General features: G+C 38.8%; 1 protein-coding gene across 22 annotated transcripts in view; it reads right to left on the bottom strand.

Moving 5' to 3' along the window:
• rimbp2b (RIMS binding protein 2b) overlaps nt 1-21,414 on the bottom strand; it is a 120,088-nt gene that overhangs the window by 7,813 nt on the left and 90,861 nt on the right. For 12 of the 22 annotated variants that reach the window (XR_011182964.1, XM_015366315.2, XM_069181992.1 and 9 more), the window contains 12 exons: nt 20,135-20,953; nt 13,367-13,521; nt 12,566-13,048; nt 11,156-11,305; nt 10,521-10,676; nt 7,273-8,094; nt 5,565-5,682; nt 4,826-4,978; nt 3,103-3,272; nt 2,603-2,771; nt 1,095-1,160; nt 349-452 (listed from right to left, as the gene is read on the bottom strand). Coding sequence is in view for 21 of the 22 variants with exons in the window: in XM_015366315.2 (XP_015221801.2) it covers nt 349-452; nt 1,095-1,160; nt 2,603-2,771; nt 3,103-3,272; nt 4,826-4,978; nt 5,565-5,682; nt 7,273-8,094; nt 10,521-10,676; nt 11,156-11,305; nt 12,566-13,048; nt 13,367-13,521; nt 20,135-20,953 (3,365 nt within the window). In the remaining variant the exon portion in view is untranslated. The remainder of the gene's footprint in view (nt 1-348; nt 453-1,094; nt 1,161-2,602; nt 2,772-3,102; nt 3,273-4,825; nt 4,979-5,564; nt 5,683-7,272; nt 8,095-10,520; nt 10,677-11,155; nt 11,306-12,565; nt 13,049-13,366; nt 13,522-20,134; nt 20,954-21,414) is intronic. The other 10 variants (XM_069182006.1, XM_069181990.1, XM_069181991.1 and 7 more) reach the window with 7 other exon arrangements.

Raw genomic sequence — 21,414 nt, 5'->3', positions numbered from 1 at the left:
TGTTCCTCTCAGCTCACATTACCATTGCCATTAGAAACACATTACAATTAGCCACTTTCTATTATTAATATTATGTACAGGTCCACCTTCACCTCACATTATAAGCCTAATTGTTTCACGGAGTAGGTGATGACATACCTAAATACAACACAGAGGAGATATGTAAAGTCAATTTACTGAACCAAAAAACTTGTACACTTGTAAATTGCACAACCTCACATAAACTGCCAGTTGACAGCATATCATGTGGTAAGCAGAAACAAGTTTATTCTCCTTCCTCCAGTGCTCCCTGGCTCAGCTGTCTGGTGAGAGGCTCAAACTGAGAAGAAAGGGAGAGCTGATCAGTACCTCCACATCAACGTTTGGGGAGCTCTCTCGGGGGTCGTAGTCATACAGGGCGACCATTCTCCTGGTGGGCACGGAGTGCTGCCGGCCGCTGCGCCTGTTCCTCTCTGTGCAGCCATGAACAGAGGGACAGACAGTGAGAGCCGGCTCCTTCAGCCCCGCTTCGGCTCTTCCTCGCGATCCCTTCCCTTTTCTACACATTTCATCTGGCTTTGCACATTCCACTGCCGAGGGGAAAAGACTGAGGCCAGGGCAGCATGGCTTAGAGCAAAGAAGGAAAAGTCTGCAGATGAATCTAGTTCTGTTTTCCTAGAGCTGAGTTTTTTTTATGGACATATTTCTCTAGAGGACGACTGCGTCCATGTAATACTGTCTACTTTCCTGCCTCCTGAAGTAGATTCCACTGTCTATTCTGACAATGACAAACACAATGTCCATTAAGTTGTTTTCCTTTCTGCCATACAAAAATGGAGACCTATATTACCCCGTTAATGAAAAATACTGAAGCTAAGCCTTATAATTCCAATACTATTTCTTAAAATATTTTGCAACTCACCAGATCCGAAGCAAAGTATTTTGCTAGTCATAACTGACACTGCAGTCTTACATTCAAGGAGACAGATGTGTTAATCAGTTTGCACTCTTACAACATACTGTAAGCTCTTGCCCAGCCCAAAGCGTATAAGCTTGGGAGAAAAAAAGAAGAAACAAAACAACTGAATGAAAGTCAGTTTGGAAGAAAAACAGACCTCGTTTGGACTTTCGGGACCTGCGGTTAACTGAACGCGCGCCGTCTTTGAAACGATCACAGTTCACTGCACAGGAGAGGCATGCAAACAAACAGAAGAAGAAAAAGAGTGAAGAGGCCGAAGGAAGAACCTACTGTAACTGCTCAGGACTGACCAGAAATCACAATGGTCTAGACTGTAATAGCCATTTCATGAAAACCAGAGAATATATTGCTAACATATGTTCTGCTTATTTAGATGTTTTTCATAATATATTAAAGCCAACTTGTTAACTTGTTGTATTTTCTACATGTTGTGAGTGATCAAAGGGCAAGTCAAGATTTACACATGTTGCACATAGAAGATCCCATGATTCTCAAGATCATGATTTATAGTGAGTTTTTATATCAAGCTCCTAATACATCAATTTGTTGTAACCCCTTGCATTTTGAAAAAGCCTGGTTTCCAGATGATACATTTCCCACAATTAAATCATGATGTCTACTGTGAAAAGCACAAAGATCCTGTTGCTGTTGTTTAAAGATTGTTTTAAATATAAATGAATCAGATTTAAGTTGAACTTTTATTTTTGAAACTGAACCTTAATATCTTAATGTTTTTTCATGCCCTTATTTCATAGTTGTGTGACCTTTTCTATAATAATGACATTTCTTCATAAATAATGTAGTAATAATATGTAAGCATTTGGAGGTTATTTTAATGAGAACATAAAAGTAAATTAAATAATTCATTTGGTCTTTGTATATATAATACACATATGCAGTACATTCATACAACCTACACACTATAAAACAGTACAAGAGTAAGTTATATATCTTATTAAATAGCAGTTCTGATTTATTTAAACCTGATAGGATCTGTATCTTTTCACTCAGAAAGACAGAAAATGTTGGCACAGCAAAATTATTCAAAATATGAAAAGCAACAAGTAATTTCATATCAATCTCTTATCAGGCAATCTGCAAAAATGGCACATCAAATTAGTATGCATGTACTGTACTAAGGATCCGTGTTTGTAAATGACCAGAAAACACATAGACAGCCTTTCAGATAAAAACTGATATGGGACCTGAGAGACCCTCTATATAGTTTTGTTACTTCAGATACAGATGCTGGTATGATTAGTCAGAAGAAACTTTAGGAAGAGTTACTTATTCTTAAATGATACATCAGTACATCAATTAATTAATATCTGAAAATCCAAAGGCTGTTGCTGCTCATAACAAAAACTGAAAGTTTGAACACTCATTTGTTGGCTTAAAGTGAAAGAAAGTTTTCAGGTGTTACAGGAATCATAAATACATGAGCTTCAAAACAACAAACAAGATCAAGAAGATAAAAAAATCAATCTGCATTTTGTTGTGTTGTGATATAGATAATTAATTGCATCAATGCGATGCACCAGCTTTTAATGCACTGAATTGGCATGGAGACTACTGTCTTGGAATGATACTCAATTGTGAATTACGTTTTTGTATCGAAGCAAGAGATAATGATTATGCCAGTACCTATTTTTTCTACAGGTGTGTTAAGGGGGAGGAATCCTTGCTTGATAAGTTGTTCCATCATTTCCTCATCATCTGTCTGGATCTCTGAGACCATGTTGCAAGGAATAAGCCCCGATCGTCCACAGATTTCTCCTCGGTAGAATCCATCTGTGTCCTTATCTCCATATACCTAGAAGGATAATACAAAAAAGAGAATGAGAAAAAGCAAGAAAACTGTAGAAAGAGAAAAGGTACACAGTTGATAAGATTAACTATAAAGAATGCCACAAAAAGATTTCTAAAGGTGTTAAGGAAGAAAATATCGAGTAAAAGTAAGAATATCGAGCAATCCATGCTAGGGTGATATGGTGAATTCTTGCAGTATAGTACCTAAGATAGCTCAGAACTACATATACAGTATGTGTTTCCTTTTTAAAAGGACTTACAAGTCTAAGAAGAAAGAATAGAGCTATACCATAATTTCACAGATTTGTGAATGAAATGAGAGCGTCCTACTCCACCTTAATTATCTGTCCTTCTTTGAAAGGAAGCTCTTCATCTGCGGCATCAGGATTAGGGGACATGGACAGTGGATCGTAGTCAAACAGGGCGACAAAGATCCGAGACATGTCCTCAGGCTCTGAGTCTTCATAGTACTCGGGAGAGGGCTGCTCCCTCCTGTCGTAGCCATCTAAAATATAAAGAACACCTCCTCGTACCTCGGAACAGCAAGAGCTCAAGCAGTGATCCTGCCCACGTGTGTCACCACTGTGCCTTGTTAGCCTGAGGAGAAAGATCGTTACTAAACAACAGAGAAAATAAGAATCAGCTGGGAATTGGCGAGAAAGCAGATGTTAACTAATCAAACTCTTACTTTTGTTGCCTGCCATGGTTGTTATCTACAATAAAAAAAGACGCTGAAGCGTAAAACGGTCTTGTTTTTACTCATACTCGTCGTATTCATCTTGATGCAGATACAGATGACTGCCACAGCTTCACAGATGCACGTTGTAACTGGAATTTTCAATGCAGCTCGCATACTGTAACTGTTGCATGTAGAAAATACCAGGGAGAACGTATAACTGATGTAAACTGATGAAAGAAATCCCAGGTAGCATGCATGGGAGGAGGAGGAGGATGAGAACACAAGAACAAACATACATTGCTGTTTTACAGCACTATTGAACGACACTGGCTGCATGCACTGGATTTATTTTAGCTATGTTTCTTCCCTCAAATACTCTCTATATAAATGTACAAAGAAGTAAGACTCCAAAAGGAAACTATAACTCCATGCTTTCATTACAAAAAATACATATATTTAGCTAAAAGGAAGACGTTTAACTCAAAGGAAGGAACTAGACCAACAGCTCTGGCGCAGAACTCCCTTCTGGTGAATTACTAGCAAAGCATTCAAGGTCTGTTAAAAATAAATCATGCAGTCAATATATAAACATGCTGTTAAACATGTTTGGCATTCAGAGAAAATCTGACTCAAACTACAAATTTAAAAGGTAATAGATTAAATATTCCAGTCCTTGACTACAAGGAATATGGAGCCTGAAGTCTAAGAAAATCGACACTTTCCGGTTATGTACTGTATAGTATGTGGGAGCATGGACTATAATCATTCTGTAGTAATGCCATTTACAGTATGTCAGATTCTCTGTTCAGATTTCATATTCTGTTTCAGAATAAAGGTGACACAGAAGAAAAGTAAATCAAGGTCAAGATTATTTTGAGTATTTAACATCCTGAGAGCGGTATGAACATTTATTCGGATGATAAGGTACCGTCCCAAGTATGCAACTCTTTATGGTTAGTACATTTATATTTTTAGGTTACCAAAAATTAACGATTTTATCTGTTCATGTTCCCTTATAAAAGAACTGACATGCAAAATTAAAATTAGAAGGGGGGGGGTAATTGGGGTTTCTGGGGATCGAGGATGATGGCAATTGCAGACTCCTAGAGGTTACCTGAAATAAGCATCTACTTGCCTCGCCTGGCACCCCAACACTAATTTAGACTGTAAACACTAATTTCAATACCTGTGTTATTCAGGAGTGCCGTAACAAAAAGACCCAGGTACCTACAGTACATTAGCTCCCCACCCCAGAAAAAAACAACCTTTTTGTGGCCGGTCAATTCAGGTTCATCTCTCTTAAAGTGCGTATCGAATGACGTTTTTTTTATCCGATCAGTGTGTTGTTGTTGGTTTTTGCACATGAGCTGCACACATACCATATCGATGCTGAGAGGCCATACTGCGCTGTAAAGGCCATTTCTTGCGTCCAGCTACACTGCGATAGTAAACATCCTCCTTGAGAGGTGAGAGATTCCCCTCACTCCCTGACCTGGAACGGCCCCCTTCACTGTTACTGTCCATGGTGATCTCTACAGAAGACACCAATGAAAGCATTACATTCAGATTGTGATGGGGAGGTATGACTTTCCTTTAGAAGTCTCGGTAAACTGGCTGCTTTGGGAAAAAAATTAAATAAAAAAGGCCTTTTCAGCTTTTTATATTAGGTTGTATTTTTTAGATTTTGGCTTCCTTGGGGTACACTGTACTTGTCTGATGTTAGACGTAAATAAGGGGTCAGTTGTAAAACAGCAATGGTTTCACTCCTTCCAGAGAAATGAGAAAGTCAAGAAGAGAAAGCATTTCAATTAATGTCTGAATGTATGAAATGCATCTATTACAACTGAAAGTGTACTTTTTTCTGACTTTTTCTCTCAGTGTTTGAATGTGCTTATTAAAAATTCTTCAAATCAACAAATGAAATTCTTAGTTAGTCACTGAATCTACCAAATATTTTGCAGACAATGTATGTAACATGATCTTTTGGTTGGTTTGTTCAGCAAGAGTGGTGGTAAGACTGTAAGTTTATGGAATCTTAAATCATGTTCTATGGATTAAATGTTGGCTCATGGTGAAAACACAGTAGCTTGTGTTCCTTTATGAAGTGAACACACTAACCAATAGAGGGAACCATCATTGGTCGGGGACGTTGTTGGGCTCCACATCCATGAGACAGTCTTCGACCTGAGTGATCCAGCCTGTCAGATCGTCCTGTGGAGGAAGGGTTCCCTAAAATCTTAAAACAAAAGAATAAAATCAGCATCACGGCTTCATGTGAACCAGGGACTCTCCGACAAAAAACATAAAAAAAACAATCTTTTCTTTAAAGTAATTTCTTAAAGAAGCAAAACAAACAGAACAAACCTTAAGGGCAACATAAATCATATTTGTTTGAAATTAAATGTTTAGCTAAAGACCATTACTCTTGTTTTTTGTTCTGCATGTCTTTTGAAATGGAAAACAAGATGAAAAGCAGGGTGGGTATTTTGTATCCAGAAGCTATGGGCACAACCATAATGGCTTCTGCATGGAAGTCTATTTCTGAATGGCATCATGGGAAAGAAATAACTCCTGTAAAAAGCACACAATTCAACACGGAATGGAAGAAGAAGTCTGACTTTGAAGAAAAACATTTTTTTTCTCATAGAAACAGAATGATCGAAGAGAAGAGGTCACTTCGTTAACACTGACAGAAAAACATACAGCGGTTTGATTTTTGTTTTTGTAAGAGATAAATGAAAAACTGAGCATTATGAATGACACTTGACTTAATCCTTTAAAGACTATTTTGGTATTTTGATTCCTAAGTGGGTTTTCCTTTCAAACAATGAATAATGAACTCACATTCCATATGCTAAGACGGACTAAACACACTAAAATGGAGCTACAATACAGTATATTTCATGGTTTGTTCTTTAAGAGTTGTTATAATGACTGCTAAGTTACTCACTTAATAAAACGCAATGTGAAGGATTTTTCAATTATTTATATTAAGAATCAGTGAATCTTGAATCCAGTAATCTGCTCAATAATAATTCAATACAGGAAAAAAAACCTAACATTTATACCACCAGATGGCCTCCTATTTAGCAGCAGAATGCCACACTATGAGCTTTAAGAGGAGATACATTCAGAAATACAATAGTTTTTTAGAAGAATGTAATTTTTGTAGTATCTCTCAATTAGACAAAGGTTCCAGTAAGACTTGAAAGGAGTTAACAGGGAAATCCCAAGAAGATACATATTGTTTACAAAATAAAAACATTATAGGAAGATGTTCCTATAAGAATGTTTTCCAACCAGGTAAAATACCACTGAAAGCTCACAGTTCAAACACTTGCATGTTGTAAAAGTTTTGTGATGCTATTTTTCCACTTGGTAGCGGAAAGTGTTAGAGCAAATCTACAGAAAATATAAGGATCAGGAATTCAAGCTGTCTTTTAAACATTACATGATTGAGAAACAATTATGGTTGGACCACTGTCTTGAAGCTCAATTGAAAAAACATTTTTGGCACAGAAACAAGAAACAAACTCTTTTTAAATGGCCTTTAGGTAACCAGAAAAAGAAAAAAAAGATTTTTTCTTGAAGTACAAAAAAGCATAAATCACTGCACTTTCTATGAAAAAGAACAACTATGCACTAATGAAGCAGAAATAAATTGGCACGATGCAATGCACAGCAGGAAAAAAAGTCCAAAATATTGAGCAAAAACAAATAAATGAAAAAAGAGATCCCACAGAAAGACACCAAGAACTAGAAAAAGAATGAAATTTTACTGATTCGGGATGCTAATGTAAAGCAGATGAGCTTCTAGTTCACACACCAGAGTTTCTTCCATTTCCCTGTTGACCAGGTTTGCAACTGTACTTGCTGCCTTAAAGTCTTTCTGACAAATTTTGGCATCGGTCCTGCAGGTGTCATGTCTCCTTTCATTCAAGACTACGTTTGTACTAGGTTTTTTTGTCACATCCTTGTTAGGTCTGCATTTGAGATCCCTTGATTTAAAATCTGCTATGTGCACTGTCTTTGCAGTTGACGAGGGAATATCACAGAAGTCTTCTTCAACAATGCTCTGCCTGGTCAGGGTTCTCTTACGGCCTGTGGACTGCGTCGGTACTCTGCTTTCTGGACCCACATCACAGTTAGAATTTACATTAGGCCCCGGTGATGCTCTCAGTGGGCTCGTGTGGCAATGGTTCCTGTAAGTCAGGGAACGAGCCTCTTCTTCCTCACTACCACAGTCCAAACCACTATCAGGGCTTCTGGTCACCTGTCTACTCAGCCTGCTGCAGCCTCGGTCTTCTAACACAGGGCAGTCCTCCATGCTTCGTCCTGACCGCTGTTTCAGAAGGATACTGCGTTTGCTGGGAGACAGGAAATACTGCTTCCTAATATCCTGGTAGTAGACTTTGGTGGATGTTCTGCATCTTCCCTGCATGGTGGACTTAAGCTCATTTGGGGTCCCATGAAACACACCTTGGCCTTCATCCAGCCTCAATCTTTGGGTCATTTCCCCTGTGTCAAAGTCCTCTTCTGCCACCTCTGGAATACTGAAAAGTTTTTTATTGCAGAGCTGCTTTTGGGGTGATGATTCCCAGAGGAGGTCCCAGTCTTCTTCGCTGATATTGTTACGCTTACAAGAAGCCTTTATTTTATTTTTTGTTGTTGTTGTGTTTTGATTTTAAAATTTTATTTTATTTTTATTTTTTTAATTTGGATTTGGAGGTGTTAGAACGGGCAGGACACAACACAGTGTGTGATAAAAAATAAAATGGGAAAAAGACAAAATAAAGACAGAATTAGTTATTAGAGGCAATGGCAAAACGTAATGCATGCAGTTTCATTCCATGACGGAAATGGCATGCTTTGACCGGGAATCTGTGAGGGGAAAAATAGAAATAATAAGATGTGGTTTCAAGGGGATTTGGAAGGAGACACAGATTTTGAAAGGGCCAAAATGCTCAGCAAAATAAGACAGAAAACTGCCAAATTATAAATCCTCATGGAAATGAATACATACAGTGACAACAGTAAAAAAGCTTAAACGATAAGAACAATAAAACACAGACCAAGCACATTCTACTGTATATGAGTGAGTGAAACTAGAGTTACTGGTATATGAGCAGCAGAGCACTAATACATGGTGCAGACAGTATTATATACTGTATTGGCTTCTAACCATTTTCAATTTGTTTCCAAGAAAGGTGCTTGAAAAAAGACCTTTTAATTATTGTTTATTTTACCGTCCTCCTTTTGCATGATATTCCTTTACTAATTTATATTTTCTCTTACCTGATTTTGTTCTAAGTGAACAAATTAACAGAGACTGAGATTAGAGCTGACCATCAGCTGCTGAAAGCAGCTAGCATTCTGATCTCTGAGACAAAACCTGCAGTAAAAATAAGAATGCTTCATGGTTTAACCATGATTTTTTTGTAAAAAGGATCTTTGCTCAGCAGGGACATATTTTAATATATTTTCAATTAAACACAAACATGTTATAAAAACAGAAGCGTGTTTATCTCAATATTCAGAATTGAATGCTGAAAACAATCTAAAAGCTTGTCACACTAAACATTCTCTTTATTATTATTTATTAAAGTCACTAAGTCAGTAACCTGAATCAACTCCGACCACCTGTCTTCAATGATTCCGACAGTCTGATTCTATATAAATAATTCTTCCAAGATGAATAGCAATGAATTGTAGTTCAGGACAAGACGACGAAAAACTAAAATCGCAATTAAGCAAAGATAACGTTTGTGTTTAAAATAATCTCAAAAAAGAAAAAGAGAGGAGTGTTTTTTTCAGGACAGAAGAAAATTGATTTATAAGACTCCGATTGGATGCATGTATTGTAAATACAGCCCAGAGTATGTACAAGGCTCGATCATATTAAGTGCTTGAATAATTCTGTAAATTATCTAGTAGAATGCTTCATAATGTCAATCACATGCTTCTGAGTTTAAATATCCTGTCGTTACAGAAATCCTCGTAGAAGCTTATATTTCTTATATATAAGAAATTAAAACAATAGATGTCTTTTTGTGGCTACCAGATGATACACACTCTTCTCTTAGTTATAAAGATGACAAAGAAACTTTTAAATGTATTACTTTTTGTACTTTGTAATGTTCTTCTAAAAAAGAAAAAAAATACATGCTAAGTAAATGAAATCTTCTGTTTTAATGTATTGTCATATAGTGCCACTGTACAATACCATTTTTGATGGAGACAATCTATACACAATAAGCATCTACATCTAGAAAAAACAGAAACAGAAATAACATGAGACAAACAAAAACAAAAAGTGAATAATTCATTTCATTTAAGCAAGCTTACTTAAATGAGATTCCCGATTTTTTATTTACGAAGTATGGGTATTCGTTATATCTTTTTAATTCTAGCTTTGCATTGTTATTTAACATTTCACATTTTTTTACTTCTTGAAAAGTTTAAGGTGCTCACAACTTAATTTTTTATCAGCAAAATAAAATTAATACACATTTTTATCTGCTTTGTTGTTGCCATTGTCAGTCACTTGGGTGAGGGATAAACAAATCACTACTACTGCTGCTGCTACCACTACTACTGCTCTTACTACCACTCATTTTTCATTAAATTTAATTAAATATGGTTGACTTATAATATAGCTTTTATTTGCAATTAATTTTGACCTTTTTACAGGCTATGTTTGAACACACCATAATCTACAGTGTTTGGTCGCAGGCCCATGGAATCAAATTGGAACAAATATCACTACGACTTGTCAAGATGTAACTTCTGCTCAGCATTTCAGGTGCATGCATCTAACTCACAAGGCTTGCACGTAGTCGCTGCGCTTGAGATGGTGTGAGCCGGCTGCTTAAGCAACAGACAGGAAATCAAGGAGTTCAGCTTAAGTTACACCGGGGCAGTTCATGCGTCAGAGAGGGAGTGCAGTGCTTCTAAGATAGGGATCAGTCACAGAGAAGAAGCAGGAGGCAGAAGCACTGTGGATGTTGGGGGCTTGGGCGCTGGTCCCATCAGCATGGTTTTTCCGCAGGTACATGTGCACAGGAGACCCCGTACCTTGAGTGTGTTGTGAGAGGTAATGTTGCGTCTCCGACCACCTTCCTCCAGCTGCATCTCTGAATAGAGGTCCTCCTCATCCTCTTCCATGATGTCTGACAAGTCTGAGCCCCGGCTGCTCTCTGTCTGATAGTCTTCACTGTGGCTGTAGAGGGGCTGGGCGATGGAAAGGGAGAAATCCCATTCAGTCCGCCAGTCTACAGCTCTGCACATTTCCCTTGCGTGATGCACATTTCAGACCGCAATCTTGCTCTTGATTCGTTTGTGCAGTACAACCGAGCAGCCAGCAGGGGGAGACCACTGCTTTACTGACAACCTTGTTTTATTCACATCACAGACCTCAGAAAATGTAATAATTCATCTAAATTAAATTAACCTAAAACATCACATCATATGCATGCTGCATATTGCTTGAAATTGCCACGGGAAACATGTTTTATACAGTTTTTTTTTCCAATGTGACATACAAAGCTTGGGGTGCATCTGCAAAGTAATATTGTACACTGTGGGTACATGCTCAAATCACAAATAATAAAAGGCCACAAGAAGGTGGAAAGGATAGTTAGACTCTGGATAATCAAGACTGACCCTGCTATACAGGCACTGCTGCCTGTACTGCACACAGAGTGATTTACCTGCTTGCCGAGCTCTGAGCCCCGCAGAAACTCATCCACTGAAGCCCCCCGCCTCTTCACATGTGGAGATTCGTAGCCGTCTTCATCTTCATCTGAGTTCAGGGGATGAATGGTGCTGCTCCTCTCACTGAATATATTCCTTTTCTCCATCTAAAACCAAATACCACCGATTGAAAACAAGTCCAGCTTACTAACATGGACCTACAGTAGATGTAAAAACTGATGCTACAGTATGTCCTGCTTAACATTCACTGTACTTTTAAGGTATATTAAGATATATATATTAAGTATGGTTTACATATTCTATATCATATTGTATCTTTACTAATGCATTTTATAGTATTAATAATCCAATTAAGGCACATTTGATAGGTTTATTTCTTGAGATAAAAGTACTAAATAACTTAATAATGTGAATTTCCTGTGAATCTATTTAAAGTCAAATAAAAAGCAAAAACAATAATGTAGAATACATTATAGCTAAAAAGTAAAAGTGTTTATTCAGTAAAAAAAATACATTAAAAACGTAAGAATATTTTTCCTTTCTGTATTACAAGACTCAAGGCTTGGAATGAGCTAATGTATGCTAATGATTTCCGATTGTTTTACAAATTAGAAGATAAACAGTATTAATTCCACAGAAAAGTGTTTTTAGATTACACAGACTTTTCAGAAAAAATCATTATATCTTACATATATTATATACTTTTGGAAAAAAAACTAAATTTTCCTGATAGCATACTATGGCAATACTAAATAGCATGTATTAAACTTCATGATTTAATGTGGACTGTAAAGACCTTTTCTATAACATACAGTAATGATTTTTACAGATGCACTTAACACTCCTAGAGAACTAGAGAACTCCAGCTAATGCCACTCCTGATTTGGGAATCATAATTTACTCCACTCCAGAAAAGCAGGGCCAACAAGCAGACCTCACATCCAGCAATAAATCAAAGGTCAACCCAGTTCTCAATTCTGTGTTCAATCCACAGAGACAGCTTAATTAACAAAAGAAAACGACAGAGGTAAAAACGTTAAGAGAGAAAAAAAAAAGCTGACAGTGCCTTCATGAACTTTAATGCAGAATATTTCTAATCACTCGGCAAACATGTAGATGATAATTACCCACAAAAGCGAGGGAGACAAAACCAACTAATTGTAATGGTGATGACTGCAATCAGAGTACAGAACTCTGCAATTACTATCCGCCCTGCCATGCAGGAAGGAAAAGGAAACTTTTAAAAAGTTTTGATTGGACTCAAACTTGGCTAAGGATGTTAATCTTGAATTAAATGGGTCCTGAACACCTTTGCTACACAGTTACAGGTTAGGAACGCGTGCCTGTAAACCGCACATCGATACAGCTCGTCTCCTGAGTTCGGGGGCCACTCGGGGGCCACTCACCCGGCTGCTTTCCGCGGCCACCCTCTGGGCCGCCTCTCTGGCGATGGCCTTGGCCACGGTGTTGGGGATGGGCTCTCCCTGAGGCTGCGGGAGTATCCTCTGCGGAGAGGGGGACCGGCGGGCGGGCGCGGGGCTGTGGAAGTGGGGGGCAGGCGGCTCCAGGGAGCGCCCGTGAAGCAGGGGGGAGGGCGAGGGCGAGCGGGCCGGCTCCCAGGGCTCGCTCAGCCGCGCGCTCGGAGCCGCGCCGGGCTCCTCTTTGGTTTCTGGCTCTCTGGCACTTGCTAATGGCTTGGGCCTGGGGGCGGGGTGAGGCTGAGGGGGCGGAGGCACCAGGAGGTTGTGTGGAATGACGGCGACGGGGGAGTCCTGAGACTCCCCTTGTGCTGATAACGTCCTGACAATAACTTCCCTGGCTTCCAGACACTGGATTCTCGTCAGCTCCACCGTCACGTAGTCTGCTGTGGGGTACAGGACTTCCGCAATCTGCAACGAAAGGGGGGGGATTAAAAACTTCAGTAGGGTAAATGGATCCGCTGCACAACTCATGGATTACAGAAAGAGCAAGGAGCTTGTTTCTGCTAAGCTCACTGCATTTCCTTCTAGTTAGGGAGGACTGATCAGCCATCTTCCATACATGCTGAACTCAGTGAAACCCAAAACTGAGCCCACAACCCACCCGACCCCCTAGGCTACAGTACCCTGAAAATAGAAAAGCAGAAATCTAAAATATATATAAAATACAGTTCAGAATACTGTTAAAATAAAACAGGGACACAGCAGTTGCGACGCTTGCTGGCTCACCTTCTGTCCTTTTGTGCACACAGCATAGCCGACCACATTAGCTCCATTGGAGGTTCCGTTTGGGCTGAGGGGCGGCGGCTTCCACCTCACCTGAATGACCCCTGGAGCGGACCCGCACTCGATCTGCACTTCCTGGGGGGCAGCAGGGGGCCCTGCTGGAGGGACACCACACGTCAGGCTCACCAGCACACAGCCTAGTGGCCAATACAGCAGCCTTCAAGTGGGTTCACAGGCCTGAAGGGCGGCAGCTAAGTCAATGTCGCAAAGAAAATGCCGGTTTACATCAAGACTCTTTAACATTTACAAATTAAAAGCAAGAAAAATGTATTCTTAGGAGTACAGAGTAATAGCATTACTCTAAAAATATCATTTATTTTAATAGAACGTGTACATAACCCTGTATGTATGTAGAAGGAGGGTTCACAAGATACTGAGTTTTGGGGTATGAAGACATGAAAATCGTACATTTAGACTGGTTGTAACCGTTTTTGACATAAAAAAGATGTAGCTTATACACATAATAGTGAAAGTCTAAATAAGACTTTAATTTTTATATGAGAAATAGTGGGTGTTCTCTCTCTCACTTTCTGTCTAAAAGAAGTTTAATCACAGTTCATATGGGCTATGGATACATTTGGAGGTTACTGTACTTACAGTATGTACAGTACAATGAAAGTGTCGTGTGTGCTCTGCATCAATAAGTTATGAGGCACACACCATAATGTTATTTTCAATTTAAAATACTGAGTGTTTTGATTGTTCGGGTAGTATATTCCCTTGGGATAAAAGAATACTGAATATTTAATTAATGTGTTTCCATAAAAATGCCAGTTATATGCAGCTTGAGTGTGTTTCTTCTCCATGTTAGTACATTTAGGTGGCATATTCACACCAAACGTTTTCAGCTCCCGAAGGTCAATTCTTTAACCTCTTTGGCAGTACAGCTGAGACCAAATTGGGGAAGTAAACCCTTCACAAAGTGTAACAGCAGTCCAAGAACAACTTGGGATGTGTGCTTTCACAGTCCCAGAAGTCTTATTTTTTGTTCATGGTGTAATAAGCCCATCAGGGTAATTCTACCACTGAGAAGCAATATGGTGTCATCTACAAACTGCGAACGACTTAGGTTAAAGGACTTATGGTATAGTAAACATTTTTATTCAGAAATCTCTGCTGCCTTTTTTCCAATAACACAGAATTCCAAACCTATGTTTGAGATTAATCTTCAAAGAGTCCGATTTTGGGACAGGATTAACAGTGTATCAGAACACCCCTTTTAGCACTATTAATTTGGAAGGATCTTATTCCCCCTTACAGAGAAAAAGGCACTCGAGTAAATGGATTTTAAACTAGTTAATGCACCCAGTGGAGCCACCATATGATGCATTGATCATGTACTGACCGGACAAGCGTCTGTTCTGCTGCAATGAAACATCAAATTAATTTACCAAGCCTTCATGAGAAATGGTACAAATGATATTTCCTTAAGAACATAGAAATTTGAGCACAGAGAGGGGCTCAAAACAACTCACCCAGTACTGTGGGAAAATAGTCTGGTTTTTATACTACAGCTGAATCTAGTCCTGGGGCAGGAAATTTATTTTTAAACACTGAATACTTATTTTCAGAAATACTCAAGCACTGCATGTCTCCAACAGTTCTTTACAATAAATTCAAAACGATTTTAAAGGGTGGTCCAGTAGGATACCTTCTGGCAAGCTGCTTCCCAAGCTCAATCACCATGTGTCTTCAATAATGCATGTGCTGAAGTCAATTTAGGCTTTGAAAACAGCAGAACCTACTATTAAATCCGAAAGGCCAAGGAAGCTGAATCAAAGCCGCAATCAGCTGACAGTGCTGTTAAAGCTGGTGACAGCGTGAGAGTTGCCAAGACTTTTGGCATTGAGCCACCACCAGTGTCGTTAAGAAAAGCGAGGAAAATTATTTTATCAATGACTATTGGCATTTCTTCATGAGCACCAAAAGACACATGCAGTGAAATGGGAATACTATAAAAAGACAAAAATGAGAAGAAAAAAAATTAATAAAGAGCTCAAGGTGACCATGCCTAGTGGCAAGGCTCACTACCTCTGACAGTGAGAGCTGCCCAAGAGTGAAATACTTTCAATCAATACAGCTGCTGGGTTCAGTTCACATCCAGCACACTCATCACTGAGCTTAACATGATTCCTGTTGTTTTAATTGCTGTTAAGTAATAATGAAAGTAAAGGTTTAGCAATGGTAATTACACCTCAAATGACTTTAGTCGCACATTATGAAAAAATCAATCTTTCAGTGTTGAAAAACCACCCTAATTTGAAAGAAATAATGGAATTCTTTGTTAGAATACTGTAAGTGCTGAGTTGCTTGTAAACAAAGTAAGAAAACCTAACTGAAGAAAGAAGGACTATAGGCTGGGTTACCAGGAAAAGTTTCTAAAAATAAAATTACAGGATACACTGCTGATTTGTTTTAAAAAATAATCTCAATCTTTGTTTCACTAATTGAAACTGAATTATTTTAAAGAAATCCATAGGGACATGTGTAACACTTCCTGCAGTATTTGTAATAGTGTCAATCTTCTGATTCTTCTGTAGATACTGTGTGTTTGAGGTTTTGCAAAGGGATATTTGCCTGAAAATGTTAAGACACTGCCATTGGAGATTACTTAAACACATGGTTTTGGACTGGGAATAATTGGTCTACAGTTTTTTCAGATGTTCTATTCCTCTTTCTACCTTATAACATTCACTGTTTCCAAGTCCACTATGGGACACATTTGGTTCCCTGGCTGACAATGACGGAAGTCTTACTATCAAGTCATCGTGAATGTATGCCGTTCAATGTTTAAAGAGTAGGCAAAAACCGATGTACAGTACATGTTTCTGCAGCTTTACATCAAGAAGGACATACGTTTGGAAAGCCGTGTCATTTCTACTTGTCAAAGAAACGCCACAACTGTAACCCAGGAATGCGTACTGTCACTGTGCTCTACTTTGTGTATACAAAAGACAGTACACATACACGTTTTTTTCCAAAAAGAGGAGTGTAACACTGCTGTCAAAGTCAACGCTACTTTACACAGAACAATATTATTGCATATATAATGTAATATATTAATATGGTAGGCAACATTGTTCAGAAATTAACTACTGTGTTTAAACGCAATACTTGTCTTGTTTAAATGCAATACTATTTCTTATAAACCTATTTTTTTTTCTCTGTGGCGCTAAAACTTCTGTAGACTACGAAAAAATAAACTATTACTGTCAAATTACAGCAGTTGTCTGGACACAATTGTTTTTAGTACAGTAGTACTACTTTCCACACATGTAAGGTATTTCTATTACTGACATTTCTTGAACACTAGGTCTTCCGATTATTAATTTAAATCATTTTAAAACACTAACTACAAGAGAACACTCAAACACATCCTCAAACACTCACACATCCAGGGGTAGGGTGTGATTCAACATTTCTCATTTTCTAGCTTAATAACCTTGTCATTAGAAAAATGAACATGTCCAGTCAAGAACATTTGACAAGTCCCAGGCAGGAATACATAGCTCAGCTGATTTCACCATGTGTGGTTTCTGAGCTCTTGCACTGTCACAGCTGGTGTGTGAAAAATGAAAAGGATCTATCATTCAGGTTCTACAGGAGTAGCCTGTCATGCTAATGCTACAGAATCTGCTTCCTGGCCTGTCAGGCTGCACGGTATTTCTAATGAATTGGTTGCAGAAGCAGCCAGCAACCAGCTTAGCAAATCTGAGTGCCACCTGTGTAGACCTGGCCTAAATTAGCACATTTTTCATTTTTATTGTCAAGCAAAGAGAAAGAAAAAATAATGCAGAAAACATCACCTGAAAGGTTGGCAAAGACTTAATGAACTCAGTTCTTTAAAATACCTTATTTGTTCATATTGAAAGTAAAATAAAATACAAAATAATTCAGTGGGTGGAAACACAAAGGGTCCAAAACAACAGATCACATTTCTAACGGAGAAAGTGTGGACATGCTGTGATCAGACAGTTGCGATTTTGGCTGGAGCATTATTGTGATAGGCCCCTACTAGCTCTGCTGGTAGAGCATGAGACTCATAATCTCAGGGTAGTGGGTTTGTGTCCCACATCGGGCGCCAGGTCCCCCATGTTGGAGGCTGGGCACAAGGCTAACAGGCCTGTCCTGTAAAAAACTAACGTTACGGAAACAGCAACACGATGGGAACTGAAGGACAGAATGTATGCAAAACATATATAAATGGTGTAGCTTAATTACCAGAACTACTTAGTTGTTTCCCCCCGAAGGATAAATCAGCTTTGAATATACTGTTTTAAAAACTTTTTAATCATACCAGGAAGCTTTAAAATGAAGCAAATTAATTGTTGATTTATCCAGTTTGAGCTAGTTGTAACATTTCCTTATATCAAGGGACTTTACAGAACATATTAAGTAAATTAATAGCTAATTAATTCATATACGTGCTACAGTGGAATTGACTGATTATAAATCTCACAAACCAGGGAAAATGCAGAGATAAAGCTTGTCAATATTGACAGGAAGAATGACTACACACACTGGAGGTTCCAGGATGAAGACCTCCCAATTGTGCCTTACATTTGCCCTTCCATTTTTGCGCAGAGGTTCAAATCAGTACAATGAAACTGTGTTCACTACTGTATGTGTGAGCAGAAAATGTGCTCAAATGTTCCATTTCCTAAACTAACACAAATATGCCCCATATGAACTGCATCCTGTAATCTAATAGTTAACCATCAGGGGCAGGGATATCCCCCCTGTAATTGAAAAGCACTCAAATGCTATCTTTATCTTATCAAACTTTCCTGACATCACAAGGTGAACACCCTCATGTTCACCACTGACAAACTGCAAATTACCAGGAAATTACCACTTCCTCTGGCCACACAAACCAGCTTGCACAGATGGCTTAAGAGACACTTGACTGCAAATGGTTGAATCCTAGGAGAAGGAGCATGTGCATACTCCTGAAAGGTCACATTATCTGTGCTGCACAAGTGTACATGTTCAACTGATGTGATTTCTTCTGATCTTCATTAGAGTCAATATGTAAGAACTATCTTCTACTGAAAATAAATAAGAATTGCTGAATCAGAATTAAATGCAGTTGATCATGTCCCACAGAACATTTTAAGTGAAATCAGCAATGTTACTGAATGATATCTTACAAGTAATGACTTTCTTTTAGTTTTGCAAACCCTGACTGGTTAAACCCCATTTGAAACAAATTTTCTCGTGGGACATAAATCCAAACAAATAAGAGTAACAGCAGTTATTTGGGGAAAAAAAGGACAACATGTTTGTTCTACTGGTCTACTGGTGTTTCTTCTCTTTTCTTCTATAACAGATCTTGTAGCTCTTGTCAGGAATTTATTAGCTATAAATTATTTTAGATTATGGTACAAAAGCAATGTCTTACGTGGGATTTGAATTAAAAAAAAACCCCAGTCATTAATCCAGAACTTTAAACCAATCCTCCACACTGTTGGCAAAAAAGAAAATGCTGTTTTTTTCTGCTTAATTCAGCAGCCAGAAAATAAATTTTATTACCCTTTAAGTTCAAGAGCAGCATCAAAATAATGACAATAAAAGAATGTACAATAAGATAAATTGCCAAAAAATAACAGGCAAAGTATCTGTCACAATGAATTATAGAGTCAGAATACTACTTGAAGACTTAAAAAAATTAAATACAGGTAATATTGTAAACTACAAGTATCAAATTGGAATATCCAGGGGCTGTCATGTGTGACGTTATCTTTTTGACCTCTTCATTAACTTCTTTTGTATGCAGTACTAAGTGTACAGGTAATGTTCTTTGATTGAGGTTTATTGAAATCAGTGAGTCACCGCAGCTTTCCAATAACAGAAAATGTCTTACAGGTTCTACTGCTATGGTGACAGAATAAGAAAACGTCAGCTTAAGATGCTCATTATTGAGGCACAACAACTGTTTGAGATAATATGAGGTTATTTAACTTGCTCAATTTTTTTTATCTCAGCTCTGTAGGATGCTCTAATGAAGAAAAACGTAAAATACTAAAAAGTTAACTAATTTGTTGGTTTTATTTTATGGGGAAACTTTGTAGAATACATTGTCCCTCAGCTGAAATGTTAACCTGAGGTTCTCACTGCTCAGATATTAAAGATCCTTTGACACTGTTTGAAAGAGTAGGGGCGATATCCATGTGTCCTGGCTGAATTTCAGTTTGGTCTCCAACAGAATGACCTTCCTAAGGCTGCACCTTTCAGTTGGTGAAGCAATTTTATCACTTGTCTTTCTGATCTTTTGTGTAGCAGGGCACCTGAGATTGACACAGTGCACTACCGCAGCACAAAAAAGGATAAGTCTAAGATCCAGAAACCAAAAAACCTGATCAAAATGATAAGAAACTTCCAGGTTTACTTTCCCCTGTTGAGAATAATCCTAGGTTCAACTGATCATAGGTCTTCTCTAGATACCCTTAGTGTGTCAAGTAATATAAAGTACAGATAATTACAGTTGAACTATCAATAATTAGATTAAATTACCTGCTATGTTTTTCTACAAGCACAATGCTACACCAATATCCAGTATTTGAGAAAGTATGAAAATACATTTAGAAATTTCATCACAGTCCTTTACATTTTACAATTGTTTGTTTTACGTGGAAATATGTCGCCATGACGACATGGAAGGACAGCGGGTCTGTCTAGGACAGTGCGGTGAGAAAAAGAGCATGGTCTGACCTGCGGGCTGTGTGCAGAACTCCACAGAGGCCTCCCTCTTCTCGCGCTGCTCCAGGGGCAGCTGCCAAGGCATCTGGTGGGGCTGAGCCACTGCCTTCACCTTGTAAACCAAGTTGGGCTTTAATTGGAAAAACTGGTACTTGTAGCAGGCGGCCTTCACCATATCGTACTCCACGTCGTTCAGGAAGATCGTGTGGCTGTAGTTGCTGTTGCTGGGCAGCCAGGAGAGCTCTGCAGACGTCTGCATGATGTTGTCCACCCTGAGGTAGAAAGGCGCCACCACCACGTCCTTCCCCACCAGCAGGGTGCAGCGCAGTTCATCTGAAAGCCCCTTCTCAGTGATACTCTGTATGGATATCCTATATGTGCAGGTAGCCAGGTTCAGCTTTTCTATCAGAGATTTTGTCCTGCCACCGAAAGGTACACTAACGCGGACCTCCTTGTCCACTAAGACATTGTAACCGCTGATGGGGCCCCATCCTGGAGGCACAACAGGCGGCTCCCAGCCCACTATCACGCTCTTCGCTAACTGCTTGATCAGGTTGATTTTCCTGGGGTAAGGCACAATATCTTCGCCGATCTCGTCGATGCTGACATCCAGGGTCCCTGTCCCGTTGCTGCAGGAGCTGGTGATGTCACCAGTCAAGCTGCCGTCGAATTTGGAATCGGGCAAAATGCCGCTACTCGCCTGGCCCGTGTGGTTGAGGTAACCCTGCTCTTTACCGCCGTCCACGGCGTGGACCGAAGGCATCTCCTCGTCCTGCACAAAGTCCACAAAGTTGGAAGGAACGAGACCCCTTTGCCCATCCAGCAGCTCTCCTATTGGAGAAACACCGTAAGAACAAGAATTTGAGAAAAAGCAACACAATATAAACTTCATAGATCTGTGGTTTTAAAATAACAGCAGTAAACATCAGTTTTTTTACTACAATGAAAGCAACTTCATATGTGGTACAAGCAGAAGGATAAATACCCAACACGGCTTCACTGAAGACAAGCAATAATGCTTACCATTGTTACTTATCTACTTCACTAATAGGCATACCTGCATATATTTTTCATTTTAGAAATCACCTTTATGTCATGGTAGGATCTGGGTAACACTCAGTGTAATATTCAGTGTTATTAAAAATCTAAACAAAATCAGGATGTGGCACATTTATTGTTTAATGTAAAGTAATGGATTCATACTTGCATTAATGGTTTATGTGAGCATGGATGTCTAATTATTCTGTTATTGCTGAACGTTAAATGGGCTATATGACTTTTTCGCATCCGAT

Source organism: Lepisosteus oculatus, chromosome 22 (assembly GCF_040954835.1).
Source record: "Lepisosteus oculatus isolate fLepOcu1 chromosome 22, fLepOcu1.hap2, whole genome shotgun sequence".
Classification (NCBI taxonomy): Eukaryota; Metazoa; Chordata; class Actinopteri; order Semionotiformes; family Lepisosteidae; genus Lepisosteus; species Lepisosteus oculatus.
Note: the sequence above shows the minus strand (reverse complement) of the source record. Positions and strands in the feature narration are given on the sequence as shown.